Genomic DNA, 27,971 nt, shown 5'->3' on the forward strand with positions numbered 1-27,971 from the left:
TGGTAGCTCATATCACTTTAATATCCTGCAATGCTCGTTATTGCTCATTTCTGTGAGGAGGGTTTGTTGTGGGGTTTTTCTTACACAGAAGGCAAATGGGCGTCAATTTACATAATTTGGTTTTGAAAGGGAAAAATCCACCTAAGCGAAAAATACTCAGCCTTAATACACAGCCATCGCTTATTCAGAGACATCACGTCTAAAAGACGATGTATTAGCAAGGATAAAGTATTTGTGCTGCTTTTCCAGGAAAGCTTCCAAGATAGAAAAAAAAACCCAACTGTATTATTGAAGAATTTTGTCTCTTTGTTATTTCTAGAGCCTTTTGTTTAAGGGAAAAAAGAAAAAAAAAAGTACATATGCTAACCCAAAAGGCTGCGCTAATGAGCACCATACACCAATTGCCAGCAGTGCTGCGTGACGCAGAAAAGCAGCACAGCAGCGTGCGCACAAAGTGTTGACAGGGGCTGGGGTTTATTGTCTATCCTTCGCAGTTCAATAGTGTTCTTAAATACAGCGATAAAATTACTATTCCTCTTTTAGTGAGAGATTTGACAATAAAAGGGGAGACGGGCTGACTTCCTTCACTCGGCGCGCACTCCGGCACGGTGTCCCACCAAGCCTTTATGTTATGACAGTCGGACCGGTGCGGCCGGTTCTTTCATGAAGCTGTGAAAGTTTCAGTGCAATAGAAATGAGAGGTGCCAACATGACCTGCAGAAAGGAAAGAGATGGCTCAGAACCGCGCAGCAGAGCGGCGCACACAGCCCGCGTACGGCGCACCTTCCCTCGCGGGCGTCTGGTGTCAGCCCGGGACACCCACCGCTCGGAAGCACTGGTCAAAGGGGCTGTTTCAGGTTCACCGCGGGAGCTGCGGGACGCGCGAGAGCAAGGGCGCAGTGAGGGATGCGGCGCTACGACCGCAGGCAGGTTTGGAGAGAAGAATCCCAGCACAGCTCCGGTGCTGCTGCCGCCCTCGTTGTGCCACCAGCACAGGAGAGTTAAATCACAGGTTTAGTTTGTGCCTCTCAGAATGCAGGGGGCTTTTTTTTTTAGTCTTTTTGTCAATAATGGCACAGTAAGTTACGCAAAAAGAGCTCACAGACTCTTTGCTGGGGAATACAAAATGAAGGTTCTTTTCCTCCTACAAGAGAGGTCAACAGCATTTTTAAATGATGCTGTAAAGAACAGGTATTATCTTTAGTACACAACAGGCGAGTGCAACCTTATACACGACTGCCTCCTTTTACCCCCATTTATTTGTTTTGAACAAATATTTCCCAAATTCAGTACAGGAATGAGCTCATTATATGCCTAGTGATGCAACATTTCAACTAGAAGGTCAGTTGAGGACTGAAACAGTGTCCTCCCCCACCTGCCACCAGCCACAGACGTAACAGAAACAGGAAAACTAACGTGTGATTGCAGGAGCAGCTGGGAGGCATTCTGAATGAGGAACACTTGTTCCACACAGAGCTGCTTTTTTTTTTTTTAATACATCTATTTATACTGGGATTAAAGATACCAATTCCAAAATACCTCGCACCTCCACACATCCGTAAGCAAAGCAGTGCTAAGCAAAGATTGAAGCTTTTTAGGACGGTTGGGAGCCAGCAGTGCCGTGACTGAGATGCGATGCTTACCTGGGGGTCTTCATGTATCTTCTGAGCATCCTTCTCGTAGCTGTCGATGTACAGCCGCACGGTTGCTCCAGCACTGCCAGTGCCGCTTAATCTGAAGATAATGCGGGAGCCATCGGAGAAGATGAGCCGCAAGCCCTGGTAAGGGAGAAGGGGAGGAGAAGGGACTCTCAGCTACGCGCCTCTTGGGTACCCAAGGTATTTTCCATGAGAGCCAGCGTGGCTGTGCCTGACCTGCACGATCCCAGAGCTCCTCCTCTTCGGGGAGCCGCAGAAGGCTCCTGTTATCCTGTTCCCACTCCCGGAGGAGCTGGTGTCCCTCCTCACCCACTCTGGAGAACTCGCTAGAGCTCCTGACCATGAAGCGCGTTGCTGCTGTAAGGTCTCTCGCCCCAGCGCTTGCTTGGAAACGAGAGCCAGGGACTGATTTCTCTGCCAGGCACAGCATTACACCAACCCACCGCTCTCCCACAAAAATATGATATAAAGAAAACGCTCCCGTCATCCCACAGGCAAGGCAATCATTCCTGCAGGATTTCTCCATTATTCCTTCCCACTTACTATGCTTCCACATTATGCTGTCAAACCAATCCATTTACAGAACATCTTTATTCGATAACCTCTGGTGACAGGTTACTCATGTCACATGTATTCAATAGCCCCGTGACTTCTGGAGCCGGGAACTCAATCCCGCGTTACAGCCGCTCCTCACTGCTGCCTGCCCTCTTAGGGACAAGCATGTGAGGAGCACCATCAGCTCGGGGACAAACGCGTCTGGGGAGGATTTGCTAGAGACAAGACAATACCTGAAGGTATTATAAAGACAAGACAATGCTGGGAGGGTTCATGCCTCCTGCTGCAGTGGGGTTTGAACCCTTCATTCAGCACAACCCGGTTCTCAGCCATTGACCCATCGCCCTCAACTCAGCTCTGTCACTCCTGACATGGACCTGTTGGAGCAGGTCCAGAGGAGGCCAGGAAGATGCTCTGAGGGCTGGAGCCCCTCTGCTGTGAGAACAGGCTGAGAGAGCTGGGGGGGTTCAGCCTGGAGAAGAAAAGGCTCCAGGGAGACCTTAGAGCCTTCCAGGCCCTAAAGGGACTCCAGGAAAGCTGGGGAGGGACTTTTTACAAGGGCATGTAGTGATGGGACAAGGAGTAACGGCTTCAAACTGGAAAAGGGTAGATTTAGATTAGATATCAGGAAGAAATTTTTCACTCAGAGTGGTGAGCCCCTCGCCCAGGTTGCCCAGAGAAGCTGTGGCTGCCCCATCCCTGGAGGAGTTCAAGGCCAGGTTGGACGGGGCTTGGAGAAACCTGGGCTGGTGGGAGGTGTCCCTGCCCAGGGCAGGGGAGTGGAACAAGATGAGCTTTAAGGTCTCTTCCAACCCAAACCATTCTGTGATTCTATGATTCCCCTTCACAGTGGCTGTGGGGAAGCTCTACTCCGTCTCCAGACCCTGCTGGGGCAGGAGCAGTCTCCAGATCCTTCCCTCTCCAAGGCAGCAATTTCCCTTCATGCAGCACAGGATCCCACCAGCAAAAATTTTCCAAGGGACAAATGCAATGTTTGACTTTAAAGCAGGTGCAAATGTAACAGACAAAGTTTAAGCCCAAAATACACAGCACAATGCCCCTCTGAAGTCACGTTCAGCCCAGGCCAGGCTGTGCCCACCTGGTTCTTGGAGACACTTCCATCCACAGGATCGTTGTACTCAAAATTGTCGGCTTTCTCAACCGTGTAGACTTTGTCACCACAGGATAACTGCTTGCCCACAAAGGAGCGGTCAAACATCACAGTCTCCAAATCTTTCATCATCTTGTTAGCTGCATCTGCATCCACCTCTTCATAGTCATATCTACAACCAGTCACCACAAAACAAAGATTAGGGAGGCTGTACGGAGTCGCAATGTTTTGTGACGCCCTTGTTTAAACACTGCGGTCTGCCCCATAGATGTTCTCTACGCCCTCGCTGGCGGAGAAGGAAGAGAGGAGGATCTGTGCAGCAATACGGCTACGATCCGATACAAATCCATGGGATACCCTGCCACGTATTACAGGCGTCAGGAGAGATGAAAGCGCAAATTGTGCTGTCTTGCACTAGGCATATCGAAGACAGAGGGCTTGACTCTAACAACGCTGACTGCAAAGAATTTATTCTAATTCTGCCGATAGGATCTCGACAGGTTCCTCAGGACAACTATTTTGCCTGAACACCCTCCTGTGCGTCCCCACAGCCAAGCACAGGTGCGACTGCAGCAGATAACACACCAGTGCCAGCTTTGATCTCACTAACCCGGGTAAGAGCGGCAGAGAGAGCAGCTGAAGCACACATCGGGATCCCAGCCTTCGTACTCTGATTGCCAGAGTGATTTGTGCCGCTTGTCTTTGCCCGGCTGGCTAGATGGAGCACGCACAGGCTTGCCAACCTGCCTACCATCGCACTTAGCTTGCTATGCAGGCACACCTCCGGTGCTAAAAGACTGCCTTTTTATTCTAGACCTTGGCATTTTTTCCACAGGTTTAAATGCCTCAGATGTATGCTGGCTTTGTGGTGTGGTGCGTGTCGGGGGGAAGCAAGTTCTTTCATTTGGCAATTTGAGACAGAATTTTTGTGTAGATCTTTCCAAGCTGAAAGATTTCTGCCTTATGCTTTCACTCCTGACAGCATTCCCACCTTTGTTTATGTGTTCTCACTCCTTCCCTTTTCATCTTCCGTGTCTAACGTAGTTTAAATTAGAGTATTTTGGGACTGGACAGAAACTCAAGCAGGTAAGTAACGGCCTAGGAGCTGGGCATCCATTCAATAAGACACTGCCATCACGGAAGATATTACAAATTAACTTGTGATTTGTGGTCTCAGGAAACTGTTCCAATTGCAAAAAAAAGACTCTTGCAAGGAAAAAATCTCCATTAAAAGAAAAAAAAGATACCTTGCATATATAAAATGTACAGCCTTTGCAGAGTTTGGTACTGCCTAGATTTATGTTTAGAATAACAAATCCTAAACTGGACATCATGAAAGGTTAAGGTGAATACCTGCTGTTTTATTGAACCCAGGCATGTTGCATACAGCAGCAAACTGCTCAGGGAGTTTGAAATTACTGCACCAGGACAGAGACCGCGAGCGTGACGACGCAGGAACAGCACCGCGGTAGCACGCGCTGGTGGGCCCTGACCTCGGAGGGCTGAACACAGGACAGAGGTAAGCGTGAGGTGTCAGGAGCGCCCTCCTCACCTGGTGAAGAAGTTCCTGCCGTATTTCTGCCAGTGATCCTTCATGATGTCCTCCACGCTCTGCTTGCGGGTGGCCAGGATGGACAGCCAAGCCAGGACAGCCCACAGCCCGTCCTTCTCACGGATGTGGTCGGAGCCTGCAGAGAACCAGAGCAGAAACACATTTCCCACCTCCTTTCACGCGAGGGTCTGTGCTACAGCCCTACCTTGTCTTCTCTCCTCCATCCAACTGGCAGCCGTACAAACTCACAAATGGAAGGCATTTCACGAGCTTGATCCCCGCTGTATTGTTAAAACGGTTCAAGATATCATCTGCTTTTAGCTATAGCCCAAATAAAACATTCGGCCCCTTTTAACACACACACACTCATTGTTCACAGATCCTTAATTCTGTTCCCAAGGAAGTAATGGGGAACGCACAGTAAAAAGGTCATCCAAAAAAGAAAAAGAAAGGCAAACGCAAAGGAACAGCTCAGGAAGGACTAACATCAACCTCTTCAAGCAGCTGTCACGTACCTCATGCCAAATCAGCATACTCTGATCAGCACATACTCTGGCTGAGCACCAAGAAAAATGTCAGCCCTCGCTGAGGAAGCCAGACCCTAACGACTCTGAAAATGGGACAGCACCAGCCACCAGGGCTGGCAAATGGAGAGGCTTTCTTCACGTGCAGAAACCAGAAGACAGCCTCATGCCTGCTCTCGGCCCCACACGCCAGGCATTGAAAGGCTGTAAAAGACCCTCTTTTGGCTAGAAAAGGATTCCTCCAGAGCAAGCAGAGAGAGCAGGAGGCCGTGAGAGGCCAGCCCAGCCTTGCCCTGGGAGCACACCGGACAGGGCAGGGCAGGGACTGCAGGGCACCCAGGCCCTCGGGAAACCCGAGAGCGTGCTCCAACATAGACGGCACCCTGAACACCAAAATTAAACGAGGGATCAAATGGCAGCCCAGAATACATCCAACCCAGCCTCCGTGCTTCTGGCTTGCGAGTTTGGCGCTGTGCCCCACGGATGCACAACTTCTGAGTTTTATCTGCTGAGCTCTGGAAAACCTCCAAACAGGTATTAATGAAATCCCAAGGAGCCAGGGTACGCCTGCTAATGCGGAGAGCGCTACAGAGCTGCCATTTTACCCTCTCAAGAATTGCCAGAGTGAGCAATTATCTGGGGAAAAAGGCTGGGGGTTACGTGGTGCTTTACACAAATCCCACCATTGTGGACGCAGCGATAAATTATCCTCAGGGTCCTTTACAGCAGAGAGAGCTGTAGAGAGGTGATGGAGAGGAATGCTAAATAAACAGAAGTCCCATGTGATGTATCAACTTATTGCTGGAATAAAATACCCAAGAAAGCAAGCAGGAATTCTGTCATGTCGCATTACTCTAATTGCTCCCGGCCTCCAGTCCCACCAGGTCACAGTTTGTTTCAATTTTTACTGGGTCTATTTGGCTGCTCCTTCACCTCTCTCCCCTTCAGCACTCACATTCTGTCCGGCTCCAAACAGCTCCTCATTAGCTTACTATCAAACAACCTCCCTCGCCCCTTTTCGTTCCTTAAAGTGCATTTGCCAGATGGACAAACCCCCTTCGCACTGCACGGGGAGTCCAACACTCCTGGGCCCTTTCTTCATCCGCCCCCCACAAAAAACCTGCTTCAGCCCCTGGCCACTCAGACGTGATGCTGCACGGCCAAAATCGCAAACCTCTCTCTCTGCCCCTGCTGCACATGGAACCAGTCCCTTCTATTTGTAACGTCGAGTCACTTGCCTATTGGGGGACGCAGAGAAACTATGAGCTCATTGCTCATACAATAAAAGATGGAAACAATTTTAGAGAGCTGCTCATTAGAGACCATCTCCTATCAGCAGCTCCATGAATCATTTGCTGCTTTTTGTTTTTATTTATTTACTGAAATGCCGGTGCCCTCTCATTAGCCAAAGTCCAGAACATAAACTTAACGCATGCTGAAATCATTCAGGGCAAAACTCCAAAAAAATCTTTCTTTACTCACGATTTACTTCAAGATTTCTTTACAGAGATACCACATTTTCTGAAATTCCTCTTTCCTTCCAACCTGAGGCCAAATCCCGTGCATCAGAATAGCATCTGATTGTGAAAATAGTGCCACTGAAGACTGCTTCAGCCCCACAGCAAACCGCTTCCAACCAGAGTCTGTGATGCCACTTCCTCAGCTACAGAAAAGCCGGGGTAATCCTTCCATGTCAAGTTGTGCACCCCAGTTCCACAAAGCACTTAATTTCAGGCATTTTGGGGATTTAAGGCCATCCCCGCCCTGCGAGACACCCACGCGCAGGCTGAAATGTTTTTCTGAAATATGGGGTGGTGGAATCAAAACACACAAGGTTCGAGCCTGAAATCATCCAACCTAAATTCCCTCAAGACCCCGTGCCTTGCATATCCCACCGGCTGCCCCCGCTCTTCAGAGCTCGTTAGAGAATAAGAAAAACAAGACCTCGAGGAGAATTCAGACCAGATAAAACTCAGCCTTTGTGCGTGGCTTAGGTGCTGACCTCCTGCGTGCAGGGAAGGTCCCATTTCCAGAGGCAGGGCGATAAAACCATGAGGTAGGCGCCATGGGAGGACTCAGAAACTGCCGAGGCCTCCCGGGAACACTGCGCGTTTTGAGCACGCTGCTCCGACGCAGAGCAAAATCTGCTCGCTTTAACTTCCCTGCACAAATAATAGTTTTGTGTCACGTGCACACCCCTAGTAAATTCCTTAAGATGTTCACTTTGTTTCTCAGTAACCTAATAACTTGCTTAGACTGTTCAAAGGCAAGTGTTAATTTAAACTTTATAAATCATACCTTGTTTTTCGAACAGGAAAATGAGGGCCCTATTAAGCTCAGAGATTTAATAGTGACCTGAAACCTTCCCTAATAAAACTGCATGCTCCAAACCATATTTCTTTCCAGAAATGAAAACATTTAGAAGGTTTTCCTGGCCACCAAGAGTTGAAAAATACATTTAACACTGCACTTAATCCCCATAGACTCAATGACCGGGCTAGTAAAGAGGCCCTTAAACTTCCTGCATATCTACATATGCCTTCCTAAATAACTGAAAGGAGAACTAGCTCTTGCCTGACAAAACTTTTAGCATTGTGTTCCTTTCCACCAGTGATTCTTGCAAGCTTTTTCTTTTTTTTTTTAAATTATTTTACTATTTTAGAAGTATTAACAACTAGACATGAAAGATAAACCCTGAGCTACCCGGCGCAATAAGGAACTAAGAGGAGGAATAATACCATCATTAGTGCCATCAGGAACACTGACTTACCAGTACCAAAACTCTCCTCTCCGCACAGAGACAGTTTGTTTGCATCCATCAAGTTTCCAAAGAACTTCCAGCCAGTTGGAGTTTCATACAACGCGATCTTTGTAGCGTGGGCCACCCTTCAAAAGGTAAGAAGGTTAAGTCACACCACAGCTCCCATGTGAAACACTGCAGTAGGACCTTCGGTTGGGGTGTCTCTTTTGGGGTAACACTGCTGGCAGGTCATGCCACTCTTGTGGTTTTTTACAACAAACATTTATTTGTACAGCAATTCTCTATTTTATCCCAGCGTAATGTTTGGGAAATGGGCGGGATGCGTAACTAAAGAATAGATATAGACACATAGCTCTTCTAAAGCAATTTTAAGTCATAGGTTTCAGAGCACTTAACAAAGAAAGTAATACTATCAAATTAAAATAAAAAAAAAGGGTGGGGAAGATCATTTGATCGGGCTTATCTGTAGAGAAGAGAAAGAGCCAAGAGCAGAGCCCAGCTCCGCCATGTCCCCAAACAGGATTTAATTCATTAAACTCCACTGCCTCCCCTGGCAGGCAGCCCGCAGCCCTGGCACTGCTTCACCCTCCAGACGGACCACGCACTCACTCCCCACTACAGACACGTGTTAAACCACAAAAAAGGGACAGTCCCTCTCCTTGGCAGGGCTCCCCTCTCCCGCCGCACAGAGGTAGATGTTACCTATCGAGAGCCCCACTGGTGGGCATGCTCCGGGCAAAGCCACGGACTCCGGTCTGCTGGAAATAAGGAATACTGAAAATATTGGCAGCAATGACGGCGACAGAGTCGGAGGGGTTCACAAAGAAGCCGTGTTTCCCAAGAATCATGTTGCGGTCCTGGTGAAGACAAGAGAGAAACAGCTCTCATCCCCGCCCAGCGCAAAAAGGCTGCAATGGCAGAAGTTGCTCTACTTGGCAGGCGCAGCCTATAAACGCAACAACTCAGATTTTTTGACTGCACTGAAATAAATACAGAGGTTTGAAAAAGTTAAATTGCAACACCTGTATAGTATTTCACCTTCCCGCTGACTTTTCACAGCCTTTAAAGCTACTTAAATACAGTTTGGATTTCATTATTAACACAGTAGCCAGCTATTGCCATGGTGGCAAACTGCAAGTGGTTCACTTCTATTTGCAATTACAGAAGGGAAAGAGGCAGAAAAAAAGATCTTCACCTTCATCCTCCTCTTCTTAAAAGCAGCTGAGTGGTCGCTCCCCCCACAACTGACTAGAGGGCAAAAAAGTGAGTACAGAACAGCCCATTTACCCCGTCTCCATCAAAAGCAGCTCCAAAGTCGTACTCTCCTGTCTTCATGGTCTGGACCAGGTCAGCAGCATAGGTTAAGTTGGGGTCGGGATGGTGGCCACCAAAGTCCTCTAGCGGGGTGCAGTTCACAGCTGAATTTGCTGGGGCTCCGAGCTCCTCGCACAGGATCTTTTTCACGTAAGGGCCCACAACTATCACGGGAAAACAGAAAGAGGAAACAAGTCAGCCTCTGCCCTCAGGCGGCTCTGCACCAGCCACGTAGCCACCCAGGGCCTCCGGTCTGCTCACTTTGGGTCAGTTTATAAGGTTTATGGTACTCAAGTACAAGCGCTCCCAACAAAAGCCCCAAGCAGCGCATAGGTGTGCTTAAGCCTGGTCCGTCCAGGCACACAAGCTCTTGCCAAAGGAAGCTTTTCAGCTGTCCCACTAAATACGTGAGACCACTCATGGGTTTAGAGGTGAGGATGAGCCTTTGCCACTGTGAAGGGCTTGTGCCCCAAGTGCACCGAGGTATTAGTGCAACAGCCCCATAGAACAGAACAAAACGCCTGCGTGATTCACAGACCTCCAGCAGTACAAGAGGATTTACTGCTCTCAAACGCTAATAACGTAGACAATAAAAAATAAGTGAGCACAGGAACAGGAGTGGCCTGGAGACAAGAGAAACAAGACTCTAAGAAAGCTAGGGTGCTCCTGAAAACGTCTATTGAAAGAGACTCACAAGCTTGGCATATATATATTAAATTATATAATAGTCCAACGGTCCCACTTTTGGGACCAAATATCTAAGGGCAGACCTTCGCCTAACCGCTGTGACCTCCAGGGGACACGGACTGATGCAAAGCCTGCCAGGGCAGCTCGGATCCCAGCATCGGCGCTAATCTCTGTCTCAGGTGCGGATTGACATGGATTGACACAGCATCCCCCCTCCCCCGCCAAACCCCAAACATCTCCCAAGTCCAAGCACTTGACAAAAGAAAACAATGTAAAGCCATAAACAGTTCGCTTGCAAAAAGAAAAATGCAACGTGTTGCAAAACAAGAAACAATTTTACAAATCATGGATATAAACACCAGAAAAAAGTTTTCTCTCTGCAGTCAGTGCCAAAACCCCGGGGACACCCAGCCCCCCGCAATCCCAAGTGCCCCCGTACCTCCATGCATGGCATCTATGCGAATCTTGAGGTGGTTTTTCCCCGAAAGCAGTTCCTTTAACGCACTGAAGTCAAAGATGTTCCTCAGCATATTCGCATAAGCTTCTACTGAGTCCACAATTTCCACTGGGAAGAAAAAGTAAATAGAGACCAACTCTCAGAGCCCGAAATCTTTGCAGAAAAAACGATTTTGCAACACGTGGCGGTGTGCCGACAGTCCTTAGCGCAAAGGGCCAGGGCTCAGCATAAAGCCTTTAAACATCCCATAGAATCGTTTCATAAAGACAATAATAATGGTATAATGGTCCTATATTAAGAATTTAATTACAGGCTGTTGCTGCTAATTGAGTTACAGACCAAACAGACCAACAAAATCCTTAAGACAAGCACCGTTCCCAGCTACGGCTCCCTGCACTTCTTTTGAGAGGGCTCAGTCCCACTCTGCTTACCTGGAGCACAGGATTAGAGGAAAAGGGGAAAAAATACATATATAAAACCAGATCTCCAATTTCCACCAAAGTCTACAGGAACTGTGGACCTAATAGTCTGAAAAAGTGAGTTGCACCTTTGCAGCTAACAGGCCATAGAAAGACAGAGCCATGAAAACCCCGTTAACATCAAAATCTCACTACGCAGAAATGGGGACTGAGAAAAATCCCAACTTTTATATTTTCTGTTTTCATTTTTTATTTTTTTTAAGTACAAGCACGGGTCACTAAGAGATGGTAAAAAATACTTGCAGTAAGTGTTTTTCGAAAGACTTTTTTTAATGTATTTTCATATTTCACTGCTAAATGACAAAAGTCACCTGTGAAATGTAATGGCTTTCCCACCCACAGAGAGAGCTTTTGCACGGGAAGCCATGGGGAAAAAAAACCAAAATAAATTATAAAGAATAAACAGTAATGCTATAATTTTTAATCAGGAAAACGCACTTTAACTGCAGAGTTGTCTGTTTCGCAAGTACATGTTACTGATAGTCTTACGGACAAAATAGACTCTGATTTTAGTGAAGTTTGATGGATCGGATTTAACTACCAAAGTACAACCTTTTGTAGGACAGAAACAATGATATAATTAAAGTATTTACAGAAGGTAAGATGCAGGCCAAAGAAAATAACCAAAAATTGCCAGGATGCCAGGGTGACCAGGAGCGATGTCCTTGCTTGGCTTATCCAACAGATGAGAAGGAGAGGTCAGAATGGCCACGTCTGTCCTCCCAAAACACCAAATGTCCCTGTCCGTCCATGGGTGGTCCGCACTCACAACACCTGAAAGGAAACTTTCCAGGAGGAAGAACAGTTGTTTACCTGTAAATGGTTTAAATTTGTTCTCCAAGTCAAACTGCTGTTTCCCAATGGTGCTCAGGTCCACCTGGAGATCTGGGCAGATCGCATACTCTTCAATTTTCTTGCTGATTTGGAAAATTTTGTCCGTGATACCTTCGGGAGCAGGACCTGCAAGATAAAATGGTCAAGCGGGAAGACGTTAAAGAATCAGACTGTAAAAGAAGTCCACTTCAGAAGTACAGCAGAAGACCCGGGGCTGGGAATACCTCCCCTAGAGAGGAATATCAGGGTGCGAGAGGAACAGATCAATCACTTGCTCTGTTTAGGGAAACCCACTGCTCAGGGCACCAAAACTCTGTGGTATTAAGACAGTTAAATTAGGCTTCCTTGGGGTCAACACAAGAAACGGCCAGACAGAAACAGAGCAAATCAAAACGAACCAAGCGATGTTACCTCCGTTGGCAGTATTGAATTTAATGCCAAAATCCCCATTGGGCCCGCCGGGGTTGTGGCTGGCCGTCAGAATGATGCCACCGATGGCTTTGATTTTCCTGATGATGCAGGACACTGCTGGGGTGGAGAGAATGCCGTTCTGCCCGATGACCAAGCGGCCAATCTGAAAATTAAAGAGCAAAACAAACCACTGTGAGTCCCAAATCCTAAAACCGGCAAAAACTGCCAAAACCCCAAACAGTGGCGACAGGTAAAACCAGAGCCCCCAGGAGGCATGCTGATGGCAGAGGAGAGCTGACGGCAGAGGTGATGCTTCCCTGCAAGCAAACAGCTTGTTCCTGGGAGGCTGCCGAAGCTCTCCGCTGTGTACAGTGAAGGTCAACATCTGACCCCGCTCTGTTCTGCCTTTTTAGCATTTTCCTTTATGAATGCTGCAGCTCAACTGGAAATGGCAGCTTGCACTGAAAAGCTGAGCTTTCCAGAGGCATCTAAACAACAACCCAAAAAAACCAAAAAAACCCCACCCAAGCCAACCCTTTGGCTATGGTCTCGAACTTTGCTGTCAAAAGACACAATGGGACTGAGAGAAGCCAAAATGAAACAAAAATCGAACATCATCCCTGCTCCCATGGGACCAGCTGCAGATTCTCTTACTCGCAGCGGGTAACACACCTCCTTCCCATAAATTTAGTAATATCACTGAGATTAAATCCAGACCAATGCGCTAAGCAACAGAAGGTAATCGGGATCCGGCTGCTGGAGTTCATGGAATAAAACAGAAAACAAAAATTTTTCTGTAAGAACACGCTCCTTACCATAGCCCCCAAATGAGGTGACAGAGATTTAAAAAAAAAATACCAGACTACTCTCCATCAACCGAGGAGATTAGACCCTGCGAACGACTGAGAAAAGAGAAGGAATTTCATTCAAACACAAGATAAACCAGAAAACAAAAGGCAGCGTTCCCAGACCGAAGGTCCGCGTTCGGTGCTAAGCCAAGGGCACTGGATGACTGCGATTCCTCTCCCACGGCACTGCCTGGTGCTAAGCCCCGGCTCCGCTGCCGATCGGTCATTACATGCTACAGCTGTCACAGCCCGGCTGGGCGAGCAAGGCGTCGCTGAAAGAACTGCACCTTTAGCAAACAAGCAGCACAAATGCGAAACAGCAGTTTATAAACCCAAAGCGAATGCCCTTCTTTCAGCTGGCCATAGTAGGTAATATTACAGCCCTCACGGTGCCTGTCTGCCAGGCTGATCGCGCTAGTTTATTATGCCAAACATTTAATTTGAAGTAGCTCAACCTATGTGGGTTTTGCTTTTTCCCCCCCCATTCTCAGCCCAAGCCAGCACACCTTGTCTCATGTTTTATTCCCGCCTCCAAGTCTTGCTCCTTCAGCTTCACCGAGAATCAATGCAGTCTCCAGGAGGCTCCTCTCTAAAAACGTCATCTTTTGTTTCCCAGCTTCCCCTCGAGGGTCACGTTCAGCCGCAACCCCCCTCTTCATCGGTGCTCTGCCAGGCCTCGCACGCAGCTCCAGGGATGCTGCTGAGGACTGGCAAGCTGCCCTCTGATTTGGGGTCCTCCTTGGCTTTCAGAGGTTTTCATCTGTTGTTCCCCACCCAGCCAATGCTAAATCCTTTGTGGTGGCCACTGGAAAAGGCTGCTTGGTGTAGCAGCACGCTGAGCAACTTACACTTAAATCTTTTATAATTCTCTGGAATTTGCTATGAGAAAAATCTAAGGATGTAACGATGCAGAAATACCTCTCACAGACTGCTCAAAACAGACCTGTTCACAAACAGACCCACTTTGTGCGGCGATTCTGGGTTAGGGTACTTCGAAGCAATCCAGGCAACACTTCCCCCCTGGTTTTACTGAAAGCCCCACTAAGATGCACACGGGTAATAAAGGAGACCTCCTGTGGCCTCCCTTCTCCCCCCAGGTAACACAAGCTGATACTTTCACACCAAAAACATGTTTTCCAGGCCAAGGAAGCTGGTGTCTACAGCTCCATTGCGTCATCAGCACACCCTTCCAGTCCTCTTTCTGTAAAAGAGACGCATCACAAGATGCATCAATCCTATATACTGTGCCATAGTTACAGCCTCTGAACAGACACTTCTATTTACACAAGTCAGGTTAAGAGGACAAATTACTTTGGTCACTTTCTTTAGCGAAATAATCATCATTTAAGCCATGCAATGTGATGCTACCAACATACCAAGTGTGCCTGGGCCAATCTGGAAATCCTGCTGATCCCACATTTGTAGAGGTAACAGGACCTGCCTCTGCCACACACCAACAAAGAGATTTTCGCGTACTCAAAGCACGATACGCGCGCTCTCCTCGTGGCTTTTTACATTTGAAAACATCCTTGTGCTCAGCCCTTCTGTTCTATGGAGCAAGATGAGCACGATGCTGAGAGTCACAGGGATTAGCCAGACTGTATAAAAACAACCAATGAAAAATAGCAAAACCAGCAGCAAAACTAGATTTTAGCCAGACGTGGGCCGTGCTGCTGGGAAGAAATGCCTGAGAAAAGTCTCGGCTGGTGAAGACCAGTCTAACCTCACCTTTACCAGCAGAAAACGTGCCGCAGCGTCAAGCAGTCCAAGCAGCAAGCCTGGCTCTTTGTGCACATTCTCCAGCTCTTCTGCTCAGCCCATACACTGATTTAAGAGGAATACATTAATTTGCAATGCCAAGGGATTTTTTTTTTCCCCAAGATGGAAAATATGTTGATTTTTAAAAAAAAAAAGTTCTCTCCTATTCTCCCATTCACTATTAATTACCCTGCTGCAATCAGGTAAGTTTTTCTGTCAAATTCCTAACAGACAGGTCTCAGCATAAAGTTTGCTCCACACTAAGAGATCCCGGACAGACAGCAGAGCCTTTTCTTCTTAAAAAGCAGAAGGAAACAAAGACAAAACCCCAGTGCCCAAGAGTCTTGCAGTGCACAAACTGTGCTCTGCTGCCAACAGACGAACCATTTGTTTTGCTTCCAAAATACAGACTTCCAGCACGTTCAGAGATCACTGTAAAGGTTGCCACTCACTAACTCTCATCTTATTTCCATTTTCAAAGGCTCCCGGAGTACTTATCACACAGCCACAACTTATACCTGGTGAGAAACGCACCACCATGTTTTGCCTTTTCAATTTGCTGAGCAGCTCAGACCAACGCTGAACGAGCTTCTGCTGAGCTGACGCTGAGCAGCGAGCCACGGCTCCACCAGTTACTTTGCTTCTGAACAATGTCAGGGTTGATGGAGAGACTACAAAATCCACAGGTGCCAACAGCTCGTGGCATGTCAAAACACAAAACAAGAACACACGAAAACCAAGCAGCATTTATTTTCTTTGCTGCATGTGTATGCCCACATACTTCTATCCAACTGCATCCCTTAAAAATGACTAAATGGCAATTTCAGTATTACCAATCTCATTTTCCATTATAAAGTTAACTATTAGCAGTTGAATAAAATCTATGGGGAAATCAAATCGCATAGTGACTAATTTATTATGGTTTTCTGCATTTATCAGCCACACAACTACAGGAATTTAGTCATTTAACATTTACCAACCCCATTGGCAGCAGCCATTTGGACTATCAGTTCCACTGCAGACTTATTAAAGTATCTCCCATCACCTCCAACTACCATAGAAGATCCTTGTCGATCTCTTAGGTCTATGGAAAAAAATATACTCTGGATAAAATTCTGCAAATAGTTCGTCTTGGATTCAAAATAAAAGGTCTTCTTCCGTAATCCACTGGTTCCTGGTTTCTGATCGTTGTAAGGAGCTGTTGGCAAGGTCATCAGAGGTAGAGGAGCGTCTTCCATGTTCTTTTTTCATAAAAATGCATTTACAAAGTAAATTATGCCAAAATACAAAAATCAATCTTGACACCAGCAATGGCCCACCTATTAGGCAGAAGTTCAGTGAAGCTGCTGAGGACCCAAAAATAGCTCCTTGAACCTTGAGCTGAATGTGGTTTCTGTAACTGAAGACGTTTTCTTGCACTTGTTGTGGAGGATCAATGTCACGGAGAATACACAATTCCACGCTGCTGTCCCTCACTGAAACAGCTGGGAAAAAGAGATTTTTGTCTTCTTTATCATCTTCTTTTCTCCACAGGCAGAGCTCCTTGCCATTCTGGGCTATCACCCACCGAAGCCCAGCACCATCAATCCATCTGGTTCTCCCTTCGGGCAGGGCAACGGGGGAGGTGGTGAGGAGCTCAGCCCTCTGCTCGGATGCATGGACCGATGTGCTGCCCCGGCACGGAGCCCAGCGTTTTCGCCAGCCAAGCAAGATCTGCACGGCAGCGCCAGGCTGCTGGCCTGGGCCGGCCGTCACACCGCTCCCGGGGGCGGCGGGTCCCCGGGAGGTAAGGCTCCAGCGGGCATGGCAGCGCTCTGCTGGAGTTATTTTGCAAAGTCTGGTGAGTTAAAGGTCACTCTTAAAATGGAAGGCGACAGATCTGTTACCTACAATTTGCTCATACAGCCTGACTACTCCTTGGGCTCCCTCTCAAACACAGGGACGGTATCCACGACCATCAGTGGGACAGCCTTTCTTTGATTAAGAAAAACTCAGAGCAGCTAAAAAGCCACAGGAGCGATGGTGTCAGCTGAACAGCCACACGTCTCATCACGGGCAGAGTTATTAAAACCACAAAAAAACTCTCACATGTTTTGGAAAACTGCATCTGATAAAGCTGATGTTGGAGCAGCTTTAACACATACAGAAGAGCCTCAGATACCAAGAAACTTCTATGAAGCATCATCTTCCTGAACACGGGGAAGGTAACTTTGAATGCTAGACTGAAATCAGAGTTTCCTCCAAACCTCTTCAATAACACTCGGACTCCTCTGTCCGAGCTGCTGGAAACAGTTTGTAGATAATACTGGAGCAATTAAAGAACATATACTTCATAATGACTCGGTTTGTCCCGTTACTAAAAAGCAGGGGGGGAAAAGGAGATGTGTTCACAGCTGAATTGTGACGATTTATGAAGGCACTCACTGGACTGTTTCCTGAGGTGCTAATTCTGTCATTGCTCCAAAAACTAACAGATTTTCTTCCACAGGGTAATATTTATCAGTACATTAAAATCGAGCTGGATAATTTGTATGAGACTGAGGGAAAACCTCATAATTGAAGGCGGAAAAACACCTTTGGACACAAAGGCTCTACCTGACCTTCTGCAAAGGCGTCAGCCAGGTCCTGCGACAGAGCCAAAGGAGCCAGGCAAGCTCTCGTGTCTACTCCCTAGGGAAGGGATTTAATTCCCAAGGAAGGGGAATTTAATTCAGGTTTGATCCCAGAAAGGAAAGCTATTTCAGCCACCTGCAGGAATCTCAAAGGCTGCCCCACGCAGCCACGTACCCAAGCTTGGCCAAGGGGCGAGCGCTGGCTTACACAAAAGCCGGGACATTGCAGAGCTCAGAATCTGATTCCTTAATTCTTCTCTTTTCCCCACCAAACCACACTGAAGCACGGGTACTGCAGAACTAGGACAACACATATTTTACACCAAGAGCGAGATTGCCCGGGTTATGTAGCTAGAAACCACTGGCTTCTATTTTATACATCCATGCTATCTCAGCATCCTGCAGCTGAGATGCCCTTTATTTTCATGCAAAGGCACAGGTTTCCCTCTAGTGGCACAGAAAACAAAATCCACATCCCAAAATGAGCTAACGGGGAGCCTCACACCAGTCAGGCCCCTGGCAGGAAAAGGCCTAAGCAAGCTCTTTCGTTCACATTCCCGGCTAGATGAACTTACTGCCCTGCGAAATGCCGCGGCATCAAGTGACAGGAGGAGGGCACAGGCCACCTACAAGCTCCGGAGGCTGAATGAAGGAGATTCACACGGACTTACTGGCAGGGAAAAGGCCTAGGCAAGGTTAGGATTTTGTGCTTATAACTAAGTGCACAGGTACCGGACAAAGGAATCAAGTTAAATTAAGCTGGGGAGGAAGGTATTGGTCATCAGTGCCATGCTTATGTACATAAAATGAAACACATTCTATCAAACAAAATATAAAACACTGCATATAAAGCATAGGGACAAGACCAGCACATACACCAAGCCCACCCGGTCCCAGGGCTTTCCTGCAACATGTGCATCACTACTGGGGATAAACTAAATCACCAGTAATTGGCCAACCGGGACTGGTATCGGGGTCAGCGATCCGACAGTTGCCAGAAGATTCAGAGGTGGAAAAAGCTCACCAAAGGTGGACCCTGACCACCTTAGGGACTGGAGCAGAGACTGAGGAAGGGTCATTTGATCTGTGATCTGGGAGGCTTTGCTTGGATGACTGTGATCATTACAGATCACTTACAGGCAGGAAAGGAATTCAGCGGGTCATCTCCTCCCTCCCTAGAACTGGTACAGGATCAAACACACCTAGGGCATCCTCCAAAAAATTGATACAACTTGTTCTTGAAATCTTTTTCTCTAGGTAAGCTGGGCCAGTGCATAATTAGCCTTGTAGTTAGAAGCGTTTTCCCACAATCTGCTGTCCATCTTCCTTGCTGTGGTTTATGTTGTCCTGAGCTGACACAGAAAACAAACTGATCATAATCATCTTCCTGACAACTTCTCACATATTAAAAAAAAAAACCTTTAGCATACAGACTCTGAGTGCCCTCTCTTTGCTACAGTACACAACTCCAACCTCCTTAACTCTTCCTTGTGGTCTTATTTCCTAGGTGTCTTATTCCTCATGGGTGTCAGAGGCTGGTGAGGGTGTTTCCGCCTCCGAACAGATGATCTTTTGCAGGCAGGGACACTTGCTAGCTTAGGTCCTCTTCTACTGTCTTGCACTTCAGACATGCAAGGATAGAGTTAAAGCTATGAACTCACTGTTGACTTTGGTTAATGATAAAAAGACAAACAAGACTATTTTGAGAGGACTTAAACTTCCGTAAAACGTTGCAGAGCACGCAGCTCCTCTCTTGGCTCGATACTGCTGGTCCCTGCCCCATCCCCTCTCCCCCTGCCTGAGCTCTGCCATCTTCTCTCATCCAACCCACTTGGGACCGCGGCTGTCTGGACCCTCCCCAAGCCTGGGACCAGGCAGCTGGGTTCTCTCAACCTCCCACTCCCAACACGAACCCATCCTCAGCACAGCCTTCCTCCGAGACACCATCTTACATTTTGATATTCAGGCAAGCAAAATAATTGGGGGGGGGGGGGAAAGCCCACTGTGCAAAAGCCAGACTGAACAGTAATTCTCTCTTCTCATCCCCTGCAAACACCCTTGGGTCAGGCTGCTCCGAGGTCCATGATGCCCTCTCCTTTGTGAGCAGCCCCTCTCCTCTCCTTTCAGCATCTTCCAATTCCTCTCTCCCCATCCAGTGGGCTCTTTTTTTGTAATTAATCAAAAAGTTACACTGCATGAAACTCCAGGGAACAAATGGAATCAAATCAGGTATTTTTGCACTTATTTTGTGACTCTCCTTCAAAACAGAAAACACATTTCCCTAGCTCTTGCGCACAAAAAAGTTCTGGTCCCTGCACTGCTGCCTGCACGCTCGCCGTAAGAGGGTGCCAACAGCCCTGAACAGCCCCGCTGTGCAGCTGCCAAAACCATGCTCTTTCTGCCCAAGCACAACGCTGGTCCAGGCAGCCACTGCTGCGTGTGACATTTGGCAATGTCAAGACAAATGGAGCCCAAGTTAAAGAAACAGATCAACTGCAAGCCTATTAGTCATACAAGAGTGCTGCTCCAACTGCAAAACTCTTTGCTTCCATAAGAGCTAATTAAAAATCTAGGTTTTGAAGTTGCTGTAGAGATTCCGGAGAGGCAAAATACTTGGCACCATCTCAACAGCACAAGTGTACGTAGATGCAACCACGTACATACAAGTCACTCCAGAATTACGACACATTGTTCTGTGCTTACATTGCACGCGGTTAAAATTAAGAGACAAGCCAGAGGGGTGGCAAAGGGCTCTGCAGGGCTAGGGGTGAAAGCACCATCTGCAGGGCTGCTATGGATACCATGACGGGCTCCAGGTTTGTCACACTGGTAGGGGCTGATCATCCCTTTGCCAGGAGAGTACACACCAACAACCAAGACTGAGAAACTTTCTGTTCAAAGGTCAGCTCTTCAAAGCATATCAAAATCTGCATGTTACCTTGAACTGCCCTGGCATTTGCTGTCCTGCCCCTGCACCAGGGAATGGGAGAGGAATTCCAGCTGGTTTACCTCGAGCAGAACCAGGAAAGCTCTGGGATCCCTGGCCCCAGCCCGCTGTGAGAGAGCCCCCATCCCTAGGTCCTCACAGAAACCAGCACCTGAACCCAAGAAATCCACAATTACAAAATGCAGACAAACTTGTAGAGGGGAGGGGGGGCAGTGGCTGGCTTGCCTAGATGCTAGCATGAGGAGCAAAGACATGTCTGGTTAAACCTTGCAGGATCAGGGACGGAGGTCTGAGGCGTACAGCACCAAGCTGCTGCCTGGCAGCAAGCTAGTAACCCCCAGTATGTATACGTGACAGGGAGGTGGCTATACGTAGCAGGAAATAGCACGGATGGAAGGGGAGAGGACAAGACTTACACGAGCATTTTCTCAGAAACTTACTAGGATGTGCTAGAGAAGCTTCGTCTGTGGGCCCAGGGGTAAGAAGCGGCTGAAGTACAGTAGCAGGAAAGAGGGCTGGAAGGGCTGTGGAGAGGATCAAGGCAGGGTCAACCCTACCCAACCCATTCTCATTAGAGGTTTTCCCAGGCAGAGACCCAATGACGTCCCCAGGCAACCCACTGCCTTCATTAGCCTTAAGCTTCCAAAATGCTTTCTAATGTTGAACCTAAACTTCTGCTGTTGCAATATTAATTATTTCCCTGTCCCCAGCAGGCCAGAGAACAAGTTGTTACCTCCCTCCCCGCAGCACGATTGCAGAGGTTTGCAGACTGCCAGCGTGCTTCCCCAGCTCTAGGCTAGGAAGACTCTTTCATTCCTTCGTCACTGGCCCCATCTGCCCAACCTCAGGTCGCTCCTGCTGGAGCCTCCCCAAAGCAGCCAGCATCCTCTCTGAGGGGTGGTACCCCAGATCAGGGCTTACGCTCCCCGTGACTTAATTTCCTGGGTTTCACTTACAACAACCCTTTTTAAAAATCTAGGAATGACATTTGTTTTTCTGGCTAACTGGATGATGCCGCCAACAGTCTTTGCGGTCTGCTCATCAGATTTGCTGCTTAGTACGTTACTCTGCAACTTGTACTATGATTATAAACGTACACATTATGGTCACATTTTATTACATCTGCCTATGCTGCCTTCTTTGCACTTCTTACTGATATCCTATGTTATTTCTCTTTACTTCTAAGATATGTTCCAGTTCATCATTTGAAGCATTAATCAGTACATTGATCAGCTCAGAGAGAACCAGGATAGGATGGCAAGGACCCACTATAGCACATTTCTTGATCCTGGTGAAGCTCAGTCTTGGCATAAGACGTATGGGTAGCACCTATTCAGTCCAGCTCACCTATTCCAAACTTTGCCTTGACAAAGAGAGGGCATTAGACCCTGTCCTGCTGCCCCACCAGCACAGCCAGAGCTGAGGTTTCTGGTTATACAGAGTCATTGTTCCAGGAGATTATGGTTAAACCCGTCAGTGTGACTTTCAACTCTCCGTCTGCTGGATTTGCAGAGATTAGCCGCAAAGCACCTTAGCTCTTCCCTTGAGCTGGACTTTCATTATTGTAGAGTTTAAAATTCCAAAAGGCACTGAAACTGGACAACCTGACCACTGCCTTAATAACCTTTAATTGTAAACTGATATAAGTCAATTAAGTTTAGAGGGAAAATGAAGCTAAGCTAGCGCAAAAGCAGTCTCCAAGCTGTAAGAGCTGCTGCATGCATAGTTGTCTTCTAAAACCCACCGTGATCTGAAGCCAGGATATATCTGCATGGGAATGCTCATAGCACAAATGGTATCTATTTCCTTACTTCACATATAACATCTCAATTTCCCCTTCTGCTTCCGAGAAAAACAGTAACATAAGAAAGACCAGAAACCGAGATTTTCCTTAATGGCCTGTAGAATCTAGCATCACTGCATCTAATTCCGGTACACAGGGATTGCTTTTCGGAAGAACTTTCTTTATGATGACTTTAGTTTGACGGTTTTAGCATCAGTAGCTTTACTTAAAGGGAAGATCTGACCCTGAGGACTGAGGGAGTCTGTTCTTTGGGACAACGATGCCAATTGCAGGACGGATGAAGGTCTGTAAATCAATATGGCTAAGGCTGACCACACAGGACTATGCAGAGCCAGGAACAAGCAGAAGAGATGTTGGTAACAGGTTTCTTAAAAAATAGACAAGAAAAACAAGTGAGGCTGAGACAGGGGTGAGCAATAACGAACACTTCCCATAAGCAGGCCCAAAGCAGATCACAGACATGCTGGTCCCACCATGCCCCTTCCACAGCTGGGACGGCTGAGGCCAGGAACGTGGCCACACTCGAGCCAGGACCAGAACGCGGGTCTCCAGGCCTGCACCACACCGTAGCACTTATTATGGGCTCTGTGGCACCGTCAGAATGGGAACTGGTCTGGAGACTATGGGAGAACAGCACAAAGTAAAAGGGAGCAGAGCTACACAAGTAGAGCAGTGACAAATAAAGAGCTGCTGTGCAATGCAACTGAGTTTAAACACTTGGTTTCCCTGGGATAATTGAGTGGAGAAAAGCTTTAGAGCAGCCAAGCCAGGAAACCAAACTCTCTAGGCTAGAGAGCAGTATTTCTCATAAAAGCACTGTTTGTCCTGCAGCAGTAAAACAAAACCAGGCGAGCATTTAACATGCAAAGCACTGCCTGGCATTCAGAACACCTTCAAGCAATTTGCTTTAATGTAGCTACTTTGCAGCACTTTGGAATTTGTTTATTTAAGAAGGAACCAGGAGCACAGTAAATTTGTTCACTAGCGGGTGACGGTGTTAGTGGATCAACCTGCTGCTAGCTATACGATCAGATCTAGAGGTATAGCTTCAATTCTGTAATTTTTGCATGTTTTTGACACAAAGCCACACTTTTACTCTGCCAGGTGATGCTCCAACAGGGGCTTTTAAGCTCTTATTCATGTAATTAAGGAGTCAGACTCGCTAACTATGTGGGAATAACATCAAGGAAACCTGGCACAACAGACCAAAACAAAATAGGGAGGCTACACTGGATGCCAACCGAGAACAGCAAAACCAACAATCTCTATTTTAGTTTACTTGTACAAACGCAAAGTTATAAATAGAATAAACACTTCTTAATCACACAACTACAAATTGAGTTGTTGCTAGTCAAATACAAGTACTTAGTTATACATTAACCATTCCAGATGGAGACAAAACTAAAACTCACTTTAGCATCCTTTCCTTTTAAGTTATAAAACTAAAAATAATAAACTGTAGTCCTCAGGTTTCTCCTGTGGCTTGAGAAAATCACTCAACCAGACCTTAAAAGTCACATGATTTTAAATTATTAATCCGAACACCTCTTACTCCATAGGACCAGAAATACAGTTTTGCAGGACTTGCTCTGGGACAGGTGGCAGGCTGGCTGACTTTAGATGCGCAAATACGGCCTGGTATAACATACCTTGGCAATCCAGCAATCAGAAAAGCTAAAACTTCTTGTTTTCAATTTTACCACATTCTTACTATACCTACACACCAGTCCCCCTTACATGCATTGTAATAATCATTTTTTCTACAGATGAAACACCACTGTCAGTTCAGGTGTCCAGGCAGGGCAGTGCAGCCACTTCTGGAGTTTTCTCTACATTACCCAGTACCTTTCAGCATGAGATGACGGAGACTTTCTCCGAGAGCTGGCTGCCGGAATCAGGAGACCCCCTCCAAATACCCCCAGCACTCAGACAAAACCAGTCTCCAGGAACAAGTTACCACGTGTTCCCTGTTCTGCAGTACACTTTCTTACCAGTTAACAGAAGTAGTTCACCCTTCCCTTTGAAGGGTAGGTGACTTCCAGTTACTTCACATTTATTATGAAGAAACAGGATTTTCACAGGCTCTTACTCAACTACACTGTGGTAACTATCAGGGAACTGTTACTTTCAGTTATAGAGAAAAACTTATGAAGCAAGCATCCCCTAACCATTCCAAAATAGGAAAGCAGATACATAGAAACTTATTACAAACTAGCATTTTGCATTTGCTAAAGAAACTTTTTATTTTTAGTCACCTTATTTCTTAGGACCTGATAATTTCGCCAATTTTTAAGTTTGGCAATGCGATACTTGCACTGTCTTATTTAGGCCAGTGCCACTCACACTTAGCCAGCAATTGTATATCAAGTGTTCAATGGCTCCGTATTCTGCAAATCACTTCACTGTACCTCCTTCTGCTGACTTATTCAGGCTTTACCTGCTGCTCATTTATTAAAGAATTTGGGGGATATTTTGCTCTTCTCTTCTATGCTTCCTGATGAGGTCTTTTTCCTCCTCTTTTTTAAGTGAGATACTTAGACCTACGATTTTACAGTGCTTTTGACTTGCCAGTCCTCTCTAAATCTCTGAAGGGGGAAATGGGGTAATTTCATGGCACTCTACAGCACGTTGTTAAGCCTATACCACTACCTCTGTTCTGCTACAACCAACATATAGAGAACCTGCGTCTGTAGATGACTGGTAATGCTGTAATACTGCCAGATTTTTGCTTGAAATAGTCTAGCATTTTGTCTCAGGCCGTGGCCATTATCTTGTTTTATAAATTAATGATTCAGAATGAAAAGCTTTTAAAGTAAAACTTTTCACTTCATATACTAGCGTCTTGGCTCTTAACCCACATACTCTTCCACCTGTTTTCTTCCTCTACCTTCCCATTTCCTTTCTTGCCTTTCCAGAACATTTTTCTGAATTTAGAGCCTACCACTTTGAATTCACGCGGACCAAATTCTACACGACAAATGCCCATTAGCAAGTGCACCCCTTGGAACTGGCTTCTGTAATTCCGGCAGACAGCTCAGTGCTGTAATGCTGCTCGTACATGAGCATCTGCACGATGAGGGTGGAGGATTTGAGCGGTGACTGGCTCTTGACCCCCTCCCAAGAAGACACCTAATCAGGACCTAGCATAGTCTACCATGGGGCCCTGGTCGCTTCTGGAATTGAGTTAAGACACAGATGACAGAGAACTCAGTGCCTGGAAGGCTGCCACATCCCACCAGGCCCCAGGTGCATATCCAGAAACCTGCACAAACTAAGGCTTTATCCCAGGGAACAAGTCTCCCAGTCTGTTCATTCACAGGGATCTAAGGTGCTGTCTATGAGCGCAGTCAGGCATGAACACTGTACGTTTCAACTCCAAGCCCTTCTCAGAACAAATAAATAAACCAGTCTCTGTTGCTTTCCCCGTCAGGGAAGGCTGCACTATCCATCACTTCCACAGATGCACACAACAAGGCCAGTGCTGTTAAGGGATGCTGGGACATAGACTGAAAATTGACCAGCTACCACAAGTCACAAAAGATAAATTTCTACATGGCTTAAAAAGAAACAGTTGTTTGCTTCTTTATGCCATAAGAAGACAGCAATCTCAAATTAATTTATTTTTTTTTGAGAAGCCAGGCATACAGAGGCACCGAGGCACCTGATTACCTCAGAAGCCGAAGTAGGTAACTCTGAAGTTTTACCATAACGTGTTACCCTAACCACCAAGCGTTCCCAGCTCTCTCCTTGGTCTGTGAGGAAGCAAGGTTGCTGCTGACGAGGAGGAGTCATGTGTCCCAGGGGAAGAGAACGTTTTTCATTTGGAAAAGACCAAATGGAGGGAAAAGCTTCCCTTTCCAAATTCAGCTTCAGCGCTGCCATCCCTACCGACATCACATTCCCTGCTGGGCTTCTCTCAAGCTGACCAAGTGACAGGGCCAAGTGGAATCAACAGAGATGAAGTCTCCAGCAGCGAGACGCAGCCCAGTGCGGTGGAAGGCACTGTTGCTCCCCACCCAGCGCACCTCACCACTGGCACGTCGTGCCGCTGGTTTGTGCTGTTTGCTGGAAAACACAACTATCGCCCCAAGCAAGAAAAAAAGCAGTAAGAGGAAAGCTGCACTCACATCCCACCTCCGCACTCGCGGAAGCCTGACGGCTCCTGCACCTATCGAAGGGGGGTAAAACCACCGGGTAACTTTTAGCGTGTGAAACACAAGCTGAGCTGCGTCAGCTCCTGTGTCATTCACCGCTTCACTTCCACGCCACGGCCACGCAAAGCGCCAGCGATCCCCGGCTCCCCCGGCAGCCCTACCCCGTTGGCGGCGGCGATGCGGACGATGAGCTGGATGGCGTCCCTCATGTAGAAGCGGCCGTCCCCCCCCACCACCAGCGTGGCCTCCTGCCGCTCGCCCGGCGGCACGGTGGCCAGGATGCTCTGGATGAAGTTCTCGGTGTAGTTGGCATTGCTCTGGAAGACGGTCACCCGCTTGCGCAGCCCGCTGGTACCGGGTTTCTGGTCGCCGTACGGCTTGGTCTTCACCGTCACGATCTGCACCATGGCCGGCCGAGGCTGCGAGTTCCGGGCGGCCGCGGCTCGGGGAGGGGGGGGAACCGGAGCCGGCCCCGCCACCGCGCCCGCCCCGCCGCCCGCCCCTTAAAGGCGCCGGCAGCACCGGAGAGGGTGTGGGGGGATCCCTCCCGCCCCCAGCCCCGTACCGGCGGTGAGGAGCGGGCGAGAGGAGGACGGCCTTCCTGCCGAGCGGCGCCTCTCGGCGCCAGGAGGACGGCGGTGCTGCGCTGCCGGGCCCTGCGGGGAGAAGAGGGAGATTGAGGGGCTCGGTCCCGGCTGGGCCGCACGGTACCGAGCGCCTCCAGGGCCCGGGCCCGTGTCCCCCAAGGCCACCAGCGGGATGTCACCACAGGTCCTGGCAGCCCGGGCCTCTACTGGCCACCGACACAAGCAGGAGAGCCACCCAATGCCCCCAGAAAGGGTGGTCGGGGAACCCAGCGTTAGCAAAGCCATGCAGCTGCACTGAAGATAACATTCCAGAAATTCAAATTACAGGCACTTTTTCTCCCAAATGTCTCCCCTCAGAAGAAGAGAGGCCGGTGCCTGTGTTCAGCCTTAAAAAGAGACGCTAGAATGTTTTTCTACCTTAGCGGTACCTGGACTGAGAGTGAAAACCGGAAAAGACTCTGCTGATACAAAAGGTCCCTGTTCTCATCTCCTCCTGGGCAGGAAAGGTAGAACCTACTCTGGAGAGCTAGCCTATCTTCCCACTTAAAATAATAATAATAATTAAACTCATTCTAGCAGCAAGAGGATCAGAAAAAAAAAAGGTTCCGCTCTACTGCTGTGTCACATTGAACTAGACCCTGCCTGCAGCAAAACCGTATCTTTTCACGTGCACCGATTTCTCAGCAAAGTACTTCTGTTTTAACTGCAAACACAGAAAGAGTAGCATATGGGTTCCCGCCACATCTAACAAGGCTGATTTTATAAACAAAAGAAATGCAAATAATGGAGCCCTCGCTTTTCCTGTCTCCTGCACACAGAAAGTGTCTCATCATTTCCCAGCTCCTCCTTAGAGATGCAGCCGGGAACTTCTGCCCTACCCGCCACACCTCGCCTCAGGCGGCATTTACACAGCTCAGG

The 27,971-nt window shown here is 47.7% G+C and overlaps 1 protein-coding gene across 1 annotated transcript; it reads right to left on the bottom strand.

The window, feature by feature from the left end:
- On the bottom strand, positions 1-26,915 carry PGM1 (phosphoglucomutase 1). Its single transcript, XM_063344320.1, has 11 exons — positions 26,628-26,915; positions 12,344-12,506; positions 11,912-12,058; positions 10,602-10,727; positions 9,449-9,639; positions 8,864-9,018; positions 8,171-8,286; positions 4,877-5,012; positions 3,313-3,496; positions 1,644-1,778; positions 1-714 (listed from the first exon to the last, which is right to left on the bottom strand). The coding sequence occupies exons 1-11, from the start codon at positions 26,871-26,873 to the stop codon at positions 625-627; spliced, it is 1,689 nt and encodes a 562-aa protein (XP_063200390.1). The 5' UTR covers positions 26,874-26,915; the 3' UTR covers positions 1-624.
- Between the last annotated feature and the right edge of the window lie 1,056 nt (positions 26,916-27,971).

This window comes from Chroicocephalus ridibundus, chromosome 8 (genome assembly GCF_963924245.1).
Source record: "Chroicocephalus ridibundus chromosome 8, bChrRid1.1, whole genome shotgun sequence".
In the NCBI taxonomy this organism is placed as follows: Eukaryota; Metazoa; Chordata; class Aves; order Charadriiformes; family Laridae; genus Chroicocephalus; species Chroicocephalus ridibundus.

What these genes read in the sequence shown, in the direction of transcription:
- PGM1 (XM_063344320.1), bottom strand. Translation starts at nt 26,873, where the DNA reads ATGGTGCAGATCGTGACGGTGAAGACCAAGCCGTACGGCGACCAGAAA. An exon ending in CTGCTTTTGATGGAGACGGG is followed by an intron (nt 9,019 to 9,448) that starts GTAAATGGGCTG and finishes TGTCTTCACCAG; the next exon opens with GACCGCAACATGATTCTTGG. An exon ending in AGATACATGAAGACCCCCAG is followed by an intron (nt 715 to 1,643) that starts GTAAGCATCGCA and finishes TCCTTTCTGCAG; the next exon opens with GTCATGTTGGCACCTCTCAT.